The following is a 17,034-nucleotide window of genomic DNA, read 5'->3' on the forward strand; positions in this document are numbered from 1 at the left end:
TCTTCTTGCTATTCTATAGTTGCAATGATTTCCTTGCTGTTTTTTGAAAATAACAAGTAGACTACCAGTGGACAACCGTAGCATGAAAAGTCCTTTTGCCTGGAATGCTTTTCTTCTGGTTTATCTACAGAGCTTAATTTTTTACCTCTTCAGATTTCTGCTCTATATCACTTTATCAGTGTATACTCTTTGGGGGGGGGGGGCACACTCACAGCATGTGGAAGTCTCCGCCAGGGATCAAACCCGTGCTACAGCAGTGACCTGAAACACAGCAGTGACAACTCCTTAACCTGCTGCACCACCAGGCAACTCCAGTTTATACTCTCTATAACAACCTATACTCAACAACCCTATACTCAACACATTCCCCAGGCTCCTTCCTTACTTTCCCTTAATAACATGCCACCATACGATAAAGTATATATTTTATCAATTAAAATGAAAATCCCATAAAGATCAGAAATAATGTCTATTCTGTGCCCTGCTTTATCCCAAGCCTACAACACTTCTTGGAACATACTAGATGCTTGGAATTTATTTGAAATATCTAGTCCAAGAGGAAGAGAAATAAGTCTGATCATAAAAATAGTAGAATAAAAGAGAAAATCACAGCTATTTCAGTTTATACGGGATGGAAAATTTTTGGTTTGGGGGGGAGAGACTTAGTTCTAATTGTTTTTAATTCAAACATCAAGATGTATTCATTTAACATTTACTTAGTACTGTGGATAGGGGCCCTCTTTGATCTTCATAATAACACTGGTAGGTATTATTTCATTTTACAGACAATGAAACTGAAGATGACAGAAGTCAAGTGACTTGTTAAAAAGTGACATAACAAGAATGTATAGCAAGGAAGAAACCAACTCAGGTTTCTCTGATATTACTTCTATAAACTCTCAATAATCAAAGTAGTTTCAAGGAATGAAGTAAATTCAAAACGGGTAAGGTTTCTACATTTGAAGATAACAGTAACAGTATAAACTTTCTATAAGCTATTAGATTTGCAAGACAGAATAATACAGGTTAAGTACTCAAAGTAAATTAATTGCATTTAATTCAATACTCACAAAAAATAACTTTAAACTTTGTAAGTTAATAACACTAAGTCTCAAATGACAAGTTGTTCAAATAAATTATTAAAAAAGTCTTTCGCCTTTCACCGTTGAAATGCAATCGGTACCAATTATAAGAAAGCAAAATTTCTTTTCACCAAGTATGTGAAACGCTTTTATTCACAACCTATTTTCTAGGTGGAAAAATAAATTATGGGGAATACTCAGTAATACTCAATTTACTTACACATACTCACACAAACACACCACTGAGTTTTGGGTAAAGCTGGTTTTACACATATACATTGTGCTTATTTTTGTTAGTTTTTAAACGAAATTAAGTATGGTATCTGAATACTTCAAAATATCCACAACTTTAACTCACTTCTTAAAACAAATCCATGATGCATGGTACAACTTTTCATTAATACTTTAAGTCTGAGAAAACCAAAATTGCAGGACAGTATTTCTTCAATTTGAGGGAAAACTAAGAAATTTTTAATGTAACTCCTTCATTTATGAGCCATAGATAGATGAAATAAATACAACAAAGCTCCAAGAAAATTGGCACTGTAAGATAAGAATCCATAGCCATGTTAAAGCCTATCTTTTACCAGATATATTTTAAAGAATGGTAAACCGAACCCATGCAAAAATGAGCCATATTATAAAAGGTTCTAATAAGTTACAAAGCACACAAAATAAAATGATCATGATCATTGTACAACCATAAATGTAATAAATTCATTGAGTAATAAAATAAATAAATAAATAGATAAATAAATAAATAAATAAGTAAAATGATCAAGCCAACAACTGGTCTAGGAAAGAAGCAAAGGAAGCACTATCTACACAGGATACAAAAGACTGTAAGGTAGATACAACAAATGCATTGTCTTATTAAGACTAGTATTTGCGAAAAGCTTTAAAAGATCTAAAGATCTGCTCCAGTGAAGTAAAAGTTCACTAGAAAAGTCTCTACAATTAAATAGTGAATCAGAGATAATTCACCTAAGGCTTAGGGCAGGAATTCATCTTTCATGATCTATAATCTTTATAAATTTCACTGTAAAAGTTAAGACTGTTTTTGGGGGCTTCTGCAGTACTACTTAACAGGTAACTAGGTTTGTCAACAAAACAAACCAAGTCTTAAGCAATTTGTCTCTGTTAGCAAATATTTATGAAAGTAATAAAACTACACTCTTAAAAATTATATGTTCCAGAGTATTTAATAATTCAGACTAGGCTTTCAGGAGGAAATGAATGCTATTCTGCTGTTATTTCTTTTTTCTCCAGAAGAGTAAATAAACTTTTATTTGAAATGTTTCCCTGTAATGATTCCCAGTATTACTCAAGAAGTAATAGTATCTCAAGAATAGAGAATTCCTCTATTAAGAATGAGAATTCTTCTTTCCCCATGATTTAGATTAATTAGCCTTTTCTCTTAGTTTAACAAAGAAATGCATTTCAATTATGAATTAAAATGTCCCCAATCATTTGATGCTCTTAGACATTTGGTAAAGCATATGAGAGATGTGCTACAAAACTACCAAGGCTACAGGAGCCTTGAAAGTCCAAACTATATCAGATTATGAATTATCATAAGTTTTAAGTACACTTCAAGAAAGCAGTTTAAAAGAAATTCAGTACGCTTACTATTTGTTTCTTAAGCTGAGCACATAATATATTTTGATAAAGGGTTTCATAATTTTATGTTAGCAGTTAGGGAGAAAAGACATTCTGTTGAAGAGATACTCAGTTCAAAGTAAAACGTTTCATTGCTAATAGTCTGTATTAGCTTGTATGTCGTAAAAACTCTATCTTAATATTCTACACACACAAAGTGATGGCACTAATATTGTTAAAAGACAAATTTTTGGTTCAGTAGATGAAAAGGCATTTGTACTTGACGGAAGTGCTCCTCAGGGTCAATCTAACACTCCCATTAAAGGCCCTTAAGTTCCCATTTAAGAAACACTAGACTATTTCAGAAAAAAACTTAAATCAACAAAACTGATATCTTTTACATAAAAATACTGTTACTGTCAATAATGTATTATGTCAAAAATTTTACTGGAAATATTTGAAAAATAAGAAAACATTAGTCAATAGAGGTACACATTGCAACAGAGGGTCAGATCAGCACACAATACACCATTTAAAAAAAAAATCTCCCATTCAAGTAAATTACTTGAATCCCTGGCAATTTTCTAAAGATACTATGTCTTGTTCAAAACTACTGGCTCTGAGGGGTTGGGGGACAACTTCTCCATCCTCTGACAGCTGAGAATCAACATCTGGCTCTATTCTCTTCCAAATATATTACATTTGTATGTTATTCTGTAAGAAGGAAGTCACTTACAATTAAAAGGCACCACTGAGTATTTCATCCCATACAAGAGAAATAATTCTGAAAATTTTAACAGGATTCCTGGGAAGGCACTTAAAGCTAACTAGTTCAAAGAGGAGTCCCAAAAGTTAAAAGACTTCTTACTCATACTGCAGGCTCCTTAACACTATCTTCTTTGCTTATACCATGTAACCTCTTGATCGTAACTTTCCCAGTAAATTAAATACAAATTAAGAAAGGAAGGACGAGAAGGAACAAGCCCACACCCGGAGCTGAATGAGGCAAAGTATGCTTCCAAAACAAGTGAATGTTATGACTTTAAGAAGGTAAGAGAACTAGAAGGAATAAGAGTAAATAAAGCAAGTGTGGCTTGGGTATAATTGGGCTGTTGGCTTTAAGGAAGCAAAGTGAAGAGTTTCATGTATTTTATTTTTTTAAAGGTCATCTGTAAGTTCTTAGGTTGCTTATTCCACTTAAATAGTAAAGATGACAAAGACAATACCATTTAGTTAGGCTATAAATTGACAATTTGTACTATTTTAAATTGTATGTTTTGGAATTAAATAAAAATGGGCAATATTCTTCAAGTTCAGAAGTTCAGATTCTAATGTTTAAAAATCTAAATGCTCTACAGTCATCCCTCAGTATCCAAAGGCAATTGGGTCCAGGAGCCCTCGAGTATACCAAAACCTGCAAATGTTCAAGTCCCACAGTTGGCACTCCTATCCACAGGTTCTGTATCCATGGATACAGCCTCCTACCCACGGATATAGAAGCTCAACTCCATATTTACTGAAAAAGATCTATGAGCAGATCCATATAGTTCAAACCCAAGATGTTCAAGGTTTGACCATACTTATAATAAATTTAACATTAAAATATCATTCATAATGTTAAGTCAACACTGTTGGTATGCTCAGTACTTCTAAAACTTGGGAGGAGTATTCCAGGAAAATTATCCTTATCTATCAGACATTTAAGGGAAAAACTCCTCTCCACTAATATATCAATGTTTTACAAAGTTGGATAAAATGATTTCCTTAAGAAGGCAATGTAAAACAGCAAAATTTTCTCTCAGCTCATTAAAAAAACAAACAAAAAAAACCCCATATAAACACCTTTAAAATGCTATTCTCCCTTAAAGAATTACTCTGTAATCACTCATTAAATAGATTCCACATCAAAAATCAGCCTTTACTTTAAATCCCAGTAAAATGCCTTTATTATGGAAAAGTAATCTATTTACTTTGCTCCATTCATACAATGAAACTAGGAATGTTACTGTGGTTGTGACTTGACTGTAAATGTGAAGAGGGTTTTCATATCACTGGGATATTGGAATGTTTGAAAAACCTTCCATTGAAACGGAAGGCACAAACAGCCCTGCTGCTATTCCAAAGATGCCTTCTATATGAATTAGAAAAAAAAACCCTGTCCTGTCTTCTACTTTATTGCCAATAGTGGAAAAATTGTGATAATCAGCAACCTAACTGTATCAATGTAAATGGCACCCCTGAGTTGTGCATAGTTACACCCAAAGTTCTCCCATGAGTCCTTACTCTATTATTTTCTTCTCCTATATTATATACATATATATTATCTTAAGATATACATATCTTAACTAAATCCACAACATCAAAGTTCTCTTATGACCAAAAGAGGGGATGGTCCTCAGCAAAACTCCCCTTTTCACAAAATGACAGTTAAAAGATCATTACGTTTGCCACTAACAACAACAATGATGATGGTATAACTTCAGTCCTGGTCCTGACTCTCTCATAAGGCTGTCTGATTTTCTGATTTTGAGACCATTAATACATGAACCTTGTTCTTTCAAATATAAATGGAATATTTTTAACTGATAGAATACAGAAAAACTTAAATTCACATTAAGAATATACATGCAATGCTGATTTATGCTTACTGACAATATTTAATAGTTTGAAAACAAAATAACCAGATATAATCTTTGCAATTCTAAACTTTTCAGATAAAGTATGTGCACAACATGTTGGCAGCTTTCACAGAAAACCACAGCTGAAAGTTGGAGTACTTTCAATATCCAGAAATGTATTTTATTTGCTGCATCAGAAAATCACTACCACAGAAGTCAAGGTCAATAAATATTCTTTCTAATTGTGCAGAAATGAATATAATGAGCTACAACATCCACAGACTACACTGCCAAATACTAAAACTGTTTAAAATCTTAAAAATTCCTTAAATTCCTGGTATAACTGAACTCTAAAAAACAAGAATTAAAATTTACAAAAATAAATACCACTCTGACACTCAAGGGACATCTTTACTTTAAGGCCTTTGTCACAAATCTGAATCTTTATTGTTCTGAAATAAATGTTATAAACATAACTCAAAACAAAAACTTCAATATTCAGTCTCAGAAGAGGTGTGGCTCAATACCCATCACATGTAACAAGAAAACTTCCTTTAAAAAAAAGGAAAAAAAAAAGTACTATGAGAAGTCTTTCATATGAATAAAAATGCACCCTTTAGATTTTTTTTTCCTCATCTCATTAGCTTGTTCACACGTGGAGATCAAAAGGTTTGCATTTTCTTCACAATTTCATTAGCTTGTACATGCGTGGGGATCAAAAGGTTTGCATTTTCTTCACAACAGTTCTTGCTATGATGTTTGACGAACTTTCTGCCACTCAACAAATTCATCAAGAAGAACAGGCCCTAGAAATAAAAGAAACAATTTTTGCTAGAATTCAGTGAACTCTCCTCTCCAACTGTAAAACAACTCCCCACACACCCTATGATGATGATTGGGGCTGACCCTTCCCTTCTTCCGGTGTTTTGCTTCCAGCCTCCCTCTTCTTCCTAATGGGTGCCTTCTTAGTCTTTTCCAACATAAGGGACTTTCCACAATAGGTATTTGTAGAAACCTCTTCTCAAGACTGAAGTGGTTCATAAATTCTCCAATGAACAGGTCAATATTACCCTAGTTAACCCCTTTTCCCACTGGCCAGAGCTTTCTGCCATTTAATAATCAAACAATTTGAAAAGTGTTTAATGCAGTATTTCTGTTACCTCATCAAGAAGTGTGTATGTCTGTTAAAGGAGTGGCCCTATTAGAGCCTATATATTGTTCCAGTAACCTATCTGGACCTAACAGGACCTATCTGAACACAAGGCAAGTACCTAATAAATACCTGACCTAAAAACTACCGTAAAAAAATATTTTTATATTACAGGGGTTTCAAATTCAAATTCATTTACTTATAGAAGTCAGACAGGCAATTATTTTATTTATCCTTTTTATAGCCATATCTGCGGCATATGGAAGTTCCCAGACTAGGGGTTGGATTGGAACTGTAGATGAGGCCTATGGCACAGCCACAGCAATACAGGATCCTTAACTCAAGTGAGTGAGCGAGGCCAAGAATCAAACCCACATCCTCACAGAGACAACATCAGGTTCTTAACCTACTGAGCCACTGTGGGAACTCCCAGATAGGCAAGTTAAATGAACTCAGAGTTTATTTTTTTGTAAATGTAGGAAAACTCATTACCACAAAGAATATGCTTGCCCTTTCCTCAAAACACACAACCTTCTGGTGGCCTTACTTTTTCTCTTGCTTTTGATAGACATATTTCTCTACTGTACAAAAAACAGCAGAGTAGCATAGTAATAAATGACAACTGAAAAGCAACCCAGATATTGGCATACTATGGACCAGCACATTGGAAAACAAGTCCAACACAAGCCACTACTTGGTTCCAGCCTAATTCAATAAATTCTAATTTTTCAAACAAATCCAGAAGCTATATTTTTACACAAAATCTGTTATAACGTTGACACAAAACATGAAACACACATCTGCAGACCATATGTTTACTGACTGACAGTTTACTACTCCAAGGTATTATTTCTAAAAATATTAAATTTTATACTATTTTGTAGGGTGGAGACAATATACATAGGGAGAAATAATGTTGTCCCTTACTCAGTATTTTGTTTCTTCAGTGTCACAAAAATATGCCCATAATTTCGGTTTCCATTTATAGGAATGTATCTTTTTTATGTAACTCTTCACAACACTAAAACAATGCATGCAACCAAACTAATGGTGGGAAATGCATAGTTCTAGAGCATTTTTAATCTATCATTACTTCAAAGATCTATTTTATGGCATTCTGAATTTCCTACTGAAGGGTATGGATATTTTAATTTGCAGGATTAAAAAATTGTAAATATTTCACTACATATTTACTCAATAATTTCTGAGGGAAGTTACTTTGATATTATTTGCCAATGGGGAACGGGTATTAAGATATTAACTTTAAAGCTTTTGCTATTGTAGCTGATGCTTTGCTTTCCTATTTTTAAAATCATGACTGCCCTTTTCTTATATAGAAAAATGCCAGGAAAGGCAGGAAAAAAGCAAAATTTTAGCTTCTAGCTATAGAAATTAGAGTTTAAATTTAGCTATAATGCTCTGCTACCAAGGAATCAAAAACATTTCATATACCAGCACAGATCTGATAATGTTGCTCTCTTATCTTCTCTATCTGCCTCCCCCACACTTCCCACATAATTAAATAAGAACTTCTGTTAAGAAGTTTAAATTCTTTTTTTTTTTTTTTGTCTTTTTAGGGCCGCACCCACAGCACATGGAAGTTCTCAGGTTGGGGGTGAACTGGAGCTGTAGCTGCCGGCCTACACCACAGCCACAGCAATGCTAGATCCCCAACCCACTTAGCGGAACCAGGGATCAAACCAGTGACCTCATGGATACTAGTCAGGTTTGTTACCACTGAGCCACAACAGGAACTTTGAGGAAGTTTAAATTCTTTATGGTAATGCAACATAAATGTATGTTCTCAATAGTTTTAAGAATTTTATTTTCATGGTAAAACATTACATTATACTTACAAGCACCATCTTCATCATAGTTACTAAGATCGGCATGGACAGTTCTGCTGAATTCTAATACATTGTACCACTGATCTTTGTTCATAACGCGATACTTTGATTGCTGTACAGAACAAACATTTATTAGGACTTGACTTCAATAAATGTAATTATAACACCTTTTTGGTGATTTCATCTCTCCCCATTTATTCCTCTTTTATTTATTTGTGTTACTAAGAAAACCCTCAGGAGCATTCAGATGTTAACATTATCAAATTTATTTTTCCCTTTATTTTTCTTTCATTCCTGAGAAATAAAAAGAGCATCAAGGGCACTAATAGCAAGGGTAAAACTTAATAAATTTTTATCAATGCATATGCTTGTATCATCACCAATGAGATAAAAAATATATAACATTTCTTATATCCAGTAAGTTCCCTCCTTCTGCTTCTCATTAAATCATTTCTTCGCACAAAAATTACTGTTAAGCCTCATTTTGAAGGTGGCATCTTTGGAGGCAATGAAAAGGGTTCAAATCCTAGTTCTGCTACTTAGCCCTTGGAAAGTTATGTAACAACAGAACACACTTCCTCACTGGCTAAGAGGGAATAAAACACAATTCAAATGCTGCTGGTCAAACACTCTTCACATAACACTGCCTGAAAACACTTAGTTCTCTCAGCTCCTTTTAGAGGAGAATATTTAAAATTCAGTCATATTTATTTTTGCCCCAACTTCTAATATGAGGAAAATTGACCACATACAACAAAGAGTCTACTTTATTAGGCTTAAAGACATAAAGTGTACACAAAACCCATTCACATAAAACCTTTTCATACCACTGTCTCTTATCACAAGCTTTAAATAAAACTACTCTGGGGAACCTGCTATAATAATCAGCTTTATGAGAAATTACTTTAGAAGCAAAAGCATCCATATTCAAGAAATGATGAGAAGTACCAAAAAATTTAAAATTGAAAAGTCACGGAAACAGAAAACCAAAGAAAGCAATGGAAAAAAGGACAGTATCTTCTTCAAAAGCACTTCTATCATAGCACTTCACGATCTTAAGTGCTATGATAAACCCTCTAAAAGAATATTTTCTTGATAAATTCAGCATACATTTCTCAGTAATCACTATATTTAAGTACAGTCTCATATTTGTGGACATAAAATATTAAAAGCTTTATTCTAATTCTTTAGCTTGAGCCCAAGTTTTAATATTATTATCAGTTCTCTTATGTTGATTTAGCCTAAAACCCTGTGTAACAGAAAGTGATTGAGAAGCTTGAGATTTGTGCACTGGCATCAATTCTCTTCTGCAAAAACCAAAGCAGCTAATTTTACATAAAGAACATCTATGCTAAAATATATTCCTTGAAATTTTCATCACTTTTTTTGGGGGGGGGGAGTGGGTGGGTTGGAGGTACAAGGCATGGAATAAAAATAATTTATGTACAGAATATATTAATGAACATGGGAGTTCCCGTCGTGGCGCAGTGGTTAACGAATCCAATTAGGAACCATGAGGTTGCAGGTTCGGTCCCTGCCCTTGCTCAGTGGGTTAACGATCCGGCATTGCTGTGAGCTGTGGTATAGGTTGCAGACGCGGCTCGGATCCCGCGTTGCTGTGGCTCTGGCGTAGGCCAGTGGCTATAGCTCCGATTGGACCCCTAGCCTGGGAACCTCCATATGCCGCGGGAGCGGCCCAAGAAATAGCAAAAAGGCAAAAAAAAAAAGAATATATTAATGAACATGAACTCACATCTAAAAATGACAGCAGAGTTCTCAAGAGGCTCAGCGGGTTACGAACCTGACTAATATCCATGAGGATGCAGGTTCAATCCCTGGCCTCACTCAGTGGGTTAAGGATCTGGCATTGCTGTGAGCTATGGCGTAGGTCACAGACATGGCTTGGATCTCCCACTGTTGTGGCTTTGGCGTAGGCCAGCAGCTGTAGCTCTGATTCGACTCAGCCTGGGAACTTTCACATGCAGTGGGTGTGGCCCTAAAAAGCAAAAATAAAATAAAATAAAAATTACAGCAAATATGTACACATTTGAACAAATTTTCAACAATTTAAGCAGATTTTTTTAAAAAGCACAATATTAAAAAATCTACTTGTTCCCTTCCCTTGTGGTGCAGTGGGTTAAGGATCTGGCATTGTCAGTACAGTAGCTCAGGTTGCTTAGACCCCCTAGCCTGGGAACTTCCACAAGTCATGGGTGATGAGGAAAAAAAAAAAAAAAAAAACCCACCAACAACAATAAAACAATAAAACCACGACCAAAACAAAAACTACTTTTTTTTTTTCAGTTAAAGGTATATTTCCAATCAGATTAAGGTTTAAAATATTATTTTCAAAGTAAAAATACATACCTCCAGGTATTGGTAAAATACTGAAAACAGTGGCCATGTCCTCCCAAGCAGAAGAGCTAACATAGACTTAGCAGTATCAATATCAAGGCTTCTCTGATCTTTATCCTAAAATATAAATTAAAAAAATTTTCTAAATGTGGTCTCAAGTCTAAAAAAATACATTAAAGCTGCAAACACTGAAACTCCACCTACCCTTGCAAAATCAAAGGCATATCTGTAGATATTCTTAAATGAAGAAATGTCATTCAACTGTGAGCGCAGAAAGTCAAATTTGTTCTGTAACTTTTCTGTGCAGTCACATCTTAAATTTAAAAAAAATCAAACATTATATAATTAAGAAAATTAAATAAAAGCATCTTTGGGGGTTAGAAATAATGCAATTAAAGAAAAAAGTGAGCACATCTATGAAATTAATTGAAGTTTAAAATTCTCTGATTCACAAATTTAGAATACAAACTTGTTGACTTGGATCTACCAATGCAATAAAAAAAGGAAAAGGGGAAAAAAGAGTCAAAGTTCACTCCGATAACTTTCCTTTAAAAAAAAAATACAACTCAATCAAAAAACTCCAATAAAGTCACAAATACTTGATGAAAAGTTTCAGTTTATTAAAATATGCTTTCAACACAAATAAAGGTAAGATGGCAGAACAAAGTTAATCAGCTGTCTGACACAAATGTCACTGGAAAGTTCTTGGGCACCAGCTTGGCAAAAGAGATTAGCCATGATTGGTTTTAAAATTTTAGCACATAACCCAGAGGAAAATAAATTTCATTAGTGATTCAGTCATAAATTCAAATTCCTACATTTTTAGTAAACAAAAAAACCCATAATAAATCAGTGACAGAATCTAACTTCACATGAGGTACATATACAAAAGAAGGTAAACAAGTTATATATGTTATTTCTAAAGACATTAAATTTAAGAAGCTAAAGAGATGGAATGCTCAAAAATATTTACTGTTTTTCTGACTTTCTCTGGGTTGATATGGTACACTATTTAGCAAGAAGCAAGGCAAACAAAACCTTTCAAAATTGGCACACATCTCCATTCTCATCTCTTGCCAGGTCCCAATATCCTTAAAATATAACTGTGATTTATATTTATTTCACTTACCATTCCTAAATGCCATAGTTATGCTTTAGCACACATTATTTTACCTACTTGATATGCTATTCCTTCTAACATTTTGACAAAATACTACTCTTCAAAACCTAAATCACATTTAGCCCTCTTTGAGATCAATCCAACGCCCTTCAATAAAATTGTGTCTTGTCTACAGTAAACAACAGTATTCCACTCAAAACTGAATTTCGGCACTCATTATGTAGACACCTAGCATTCTCAGATTTAACCAAGACTTTCACTATTCTAAATCAACAATGTGATGTGCAGTAATTTATAATTTTATTAAGGTGTAAATATTTTCAATAAATTTCTAATGTTGTTTAGGCATTCTTAGAACAAACCAAACTAAATCATGTTAGCTGTTTTATACATTTTTAGGTATTTTGCTATGTTCATAAGTGAGACTGGCTTGTAAATTTTATACTTTGCTAGTTTTGTAAGAAGCTTATAGCATAAGCCTCAAAAAAAAAAAATAAGAAATGAGAACTACTACCTTGTTTTCTGAAAAGTTTACTAAACATTGGAATTAGGATTTGTCCAAACTCAATAGCAGAAACCTAGGCCTTTTCATTGAGGAAAAGAAAACCTTTTTTAATGGCTTATTTTAATCAGCATTTTTAATGGCTTATTTTAAGACCGTTCAGATTTTCCATTTCTTTTTAATCAGTTTTGGTCATTTATATACTTTTCTGATTATTTCACATATTTTATTTAAATATGCCAATTAAAATATTTAAAACATTTTCTAATATGCATTATATATTTTTGCCTTTTCTTTCTTTTTTGATCACCTTGCCAAAATTTCTTAATTTTCTCAATTATAGCTTTTTAAAATTTTACTGATATCTGGACATCTTTTTATCTCCTTTCTTTTCTCTCTGGGTTGATTCTTTTTCTAGCTTCTCAAATTAGATACTAGTTTGTTTGGTTTCAGGCTTTTTTTCTCATTTAATGTAGCATTTAAGTCTTTAGACTTTCCTCTAAGTACAATTTAGCTTTAGCCACAGTTTTTTAAGTATTGATTTGATTAATCACTTGTAAATGATGCCTTGACAAAAATGGTTTTGGAAGAATGGTAGGGATAAGTCTTGCTAGAATAGGTTTAAAAAAGAATGAGACAAGAGAAACTGGAGAAAATAAGTATAGATAATTGCTTTCAAGAGAGTCTGGTTCTAAAATAGAGCACAGATACAGGATAGGGAAGCAGGGCAGAAGGTTTGCTTTAAAAGAAAAAATAGATACAAGAAATAACTTCTGCTTCTAGAAAGATAAAGTAAATGTTCTTTTTTCCTATCTCTCCTGCTAATTCAACTAAAAGCCCTAGACATTATATACAAAACAAACATAAGACTCTGAAAGACCCTGAGAAACAATACAGTAGTATGTTCCCTGGGTTTTCTTTTTGCCTCATCTATCCCAGATTTGGAGCTGAAGGAGTCAGCAAAACGGAAATGCCAATAAGGGGAGACCAAGGGGAAAAAAAAAAAAAAAATCCCAACATAAGCCGCTCTTCCTTTAGCCAAAAGCAATCAGCCTAGTGAGACATAAAACATTAGGGGAAAAACACTCTTCTCCAGTCAAAACCACAGGAAAAGCTGTGGCTCAACCCTCATCAATGTCAGCAAAGACTGTATGGGGACCTGAATAGCCTACCCTCCAGGATACGGATAGGGAGGCTGCCCTCTCAAATTTCTGCAGTGTCAGTGGAAACTACACGGGGAACATGAACTTTCACTCCCACCAGGTAGAAACAAGCAGCCAATCCTCCTCTGCCCTAGGGTAGTGTCAGAGGAGGATTTATGAAGAGTCGGAGCTTTTACCATCACTACAGGAACAAGGGCACCACCCCAATAGTTTCAAAGGAGATTGTGGGGAATAAGAAAATATGAGTGGAGACCTAGTAGAGATCTAAAACTCTACTGCCTGTTACTAGTCATGAGGACTTCCCTCCTTGGATGTCAAAGACGGTAGAGTGAGGAATTTCAATTACCTGCATCAGGAAGCAAGGCAGTGGCCTCCACTTCTCCTGTTGAAGTGGTATTAGACGAAGCTAGCTAAAACAGAAGGCTTAAATAAAATCCAGAGTTTCATAACCTAATTCTCAATCTTCCAAGGTTTCAATTAAGGAAAAAAAAAAAAAACTTGCCAGAGCAAGAACCAAGATCTCAAACAGAATGCAAAAGACAATCAATAGATGCAAACACTGAAGTAACAGATGTTTAGAATCACTTGACACAGATTTTTTTTTTTTTTAAGGGCTGCACTTATGGCATATGGAGGTTCCCAGGCTAGAGGTCTAACTGGAGCTACAGCTGCTGGCCTATGCCACAGCTCCAGCAACACCAGATCCAAGCAGCGCCTGCAACCTACACCACACCTCACAGCCACACTGGATCATTAACCTACTGATCAAGGCCAGGGACTGAATGCACAACCTCATGATTCCTAGTCGGATTTGTTTCCGCTGTGCCATGACGAGAACTCCTTGACACAGATTTTAAAGCAGCTGTTATAAAAAATGTGTCAATAAGCAATCTTGAACAAATTAAAACAAATGAAAAGATAGGCTGTATCAGCAAAGAAATAGAAGTCTAAGGAAAGAAATACATTAAAAAAGAACCAAATGGAAATTTTTGAATTGTAAAATAAGGGCAGACTTAAGCCCTAATATATCAATAATTACATTAAGTATAGTCTAAACATACAGATTATAAGACAGAGACTGGCAGAGTACATTTTTTAAAAAAGGATCCAACTCTGCTATTTAGAAGAAACTGGCTTCAAATATAACAATATAGGCAGATCAAAAGTAAAAATGTTATAGAAACATTAATCAAAGGAAGAAGGAGTGGCTACATTAACATCAGCTAATGTAGACTTCAGAGCAAAGAAAATTATCAGAAGAGAAACATTACATAATGACAAAAGGTCAATCCACCAAGAAGATGTGACAATCCTAAATGTGTGCACCGGACAACAGAGCTGCAAAATGTGAAGCAAAAACTTATAGAACCCAAAGGGGAAAAAACAAATCCACATTTGTAGTTACAAATTTCAACTACATCTGTCTGAGCAATCTCAGCAAACATATAGAAGAATTCAACTACACCATCAATGGGATCAAATGGACATTAATAGAACATTGTACTCGATGGCAACAAAATACTTATTCTTTTTAATCCTGAACCATAAAACAAAACTTGATAGATGTGAAAGAAATGAAATCACACTTTTCAAAAGTTTCTGACTTTTGAAACCAAACCAGAAATAACAGGACAATAACAGCAAAATCTCCAAACACTTAGAAAATATACAAATAACTCCTAAATAGTTCCCAGGTGAATGCAAGTTTCACTGAAAACCAAAAAATACTGAACTTAATAAAAATGAAAAAAGATAACAAATTTTGTGAAACACAAAGCAGTGTTGAGAGGGAAATTTATAGCAATAAATACAAATATTAGAAAAGACAAAAAGTCTCAATCAATAAAGCCCCTACCTTGGGAATTTAGAAAAAGAGAAAAGTAAACTGAACGCAAGTAGGAGAAGGTAAAGAATTAAGAGCAGAAATCAATAAAATTGAAAAGAAAAATCCAACAAAAATTAATGAAACAAAGATGTGATTCTTTGGAAAAGATCAATAAAATGGACAAGTCTCTATTAAGAATGATGAAGAAAAAATACAAAAATTACCAATATCAAGAATGAAACTAAGGCTATCACTACAGACCTGCAAATATCAAAAGGATATAAACTTGAAAACATTAGATGAAATGGACCAATTCCTTAAAAAATACAACACTCATAATATTAAATACTGGTATATATAACTATTTAATTATTAAAAGAAAAATTGAATTCAAAAGTTAAAAACAAGGAGTTCCCGTCGTGGCGCAGTGGTTAACGAATCCGATTAGGAACCATGAGGTTGCGGGTTCGCTCCCTGCCCTTGCTCAGTGGGTTAAGAATCCGGCGCTGCCGTGAGCTGTGGTGTAGGCTGCAGATGCGGCTCGGATCCCGCGTTGCTGTGGCTCTGACGTAGGCCAGTGGCTACAGCTCCAATTAGACCCCTAGCCTGGGAACCTCTGTGTGCTGCGGGAGCGGCCCAAGAAATGGCAAAAAAAAAAAAAAAAAAAAAAAAAAAGACAAAAAAAAAAGTTAAAAATAAATCAACAGGCTCCAATGGTTCCACTGGAGATTTCCACCAATCTTTTGAAGACCAATGCTACAGCTACCTTCAAAAAATAAAGTATAAGGTGGAGTTCCCGTCGTGGCGCAGTGGTTAACTGGTTAACGAATCTGACTAGGAACCATGAGGTTGCGGGTTCGATCCCTGCCCTTGCTCAGTGGGTTAAAGATCCGGCATTGCTGTGAGCTGTGGTGTAGGTCGCAGATGCAGCTTGGATCCCGAGTTGCTGTGGCTCTGGCGTAGGCCGGTGGCTACAGCTCCAATTAGACCCCTAGCCTGGGAACCTCCATATGCCGCGAGAGCGGACCAAGAAATTGCAAAAAGACCAAAAAAAAAAAAAAAGTATAAGGTAAAACTTGCTAATTCATCTTATAAAGCCAGTATTACCTGACACCAAAACCAAACAAAGACAGTATTAAAAAAAAATTATCATGAGGAAAAAAATTTATAGCTATGTATAGAAATGGACTTACTGTGGTGATTATTTTGTAATTGAATCATTATGTTATATTTCTGAAACTAATAAGGTTATATGTCAATTATAATCAATAAATAAGAGAAATAAAATTAGACCAACATCCCTCATGAATGCCTAACAAAATATCAGCAAATAGAATTAAGCAGTACATAAAAATAATTATACACCATGATCAAGTAAGATTTATTCCAAGTATGCAAGACTGATTCAATACTCAAAAATCAGTGTAATCACAGTAATAGGCTAAAAAAAAGCACTACATGTTTTATATGATTTAATGCAGAAAAAGTATTTAAAATATTTAACATCCATTAAAACTCACAGAAAAACAGGAATAGAAAATTCCCTCAACTTGATAAAGAGCACCTACAAACAATCTACCAGTACCATACTTGATGATAAAAGACTGACATTTTTCCTCTTTAACACTGGGAGCCAAAAAAGGATGTCCACTATTAATCACACTTATTCAACATAGTAGTAGCAGTTCGAGCCAATGCAATATGTCAAGGAAAGGAAATAAAAGACATACAAACCAGAAAAGAAATAAAACTGTCACTATTTCATGTCATATG

At 34.3% G+C, this 17,034-nt stretch overlaps 1 protein-coding gene across 2 annotated transcripts in view; it reads right to left on the reverse strand.

Moving 5' to 3' along the window:
- Positions 1-5,318: 5,318 nt before the first annotated feature.
- DCUN1D5 (defective in cullin neddylation 1 domain containing 5) overlaps positions 5,319-17,034 on the reverse strand; it is a 29,058-nt gene continuing 17,342 nt past the window's right edge. For both annotated transcript variants that reach the window (XM_047752747.1, XM_047752748.1), the window contains 4 exons: positions 10,856-10,964; positions 10,664-10,768; positions 8,306-8,408; positions 5,319-6,105 (listed from right to left, as the gene is read on the reverse strand). In XM_047752747.1, the coding sequence (XP_047608703.1) occupies positions 6,050-6,105; positions 8,306-8,408; positions 10,664-10,768; positions 10,856-10,964 (373 nt within the window). In that variant the 3' untranslated portion in view covers positions 5,319-6,049. The remainder of the gene's footprint in view (positions 6,106-8,305; positions 8,409-10,663; positions 10,769-10,855; positions 10,965-17,034) is intronic.

This window comes from Phacochoerus africanus, chromosome 11 (assembly GCF_016906955.1).
Source record: "Phacochoerus africanus isolate WHEZ1 chromosome 11, ROS_Pafr_v1, whole genome shotgun sequence".
NCBI classification, from domain to species: domain Eukaryota; kingdom Metazoa; phylum Chordata; class Mammalia; order Artiodactyla; family Suidae; genus Phacochoerus; species Phacochoerus africanus.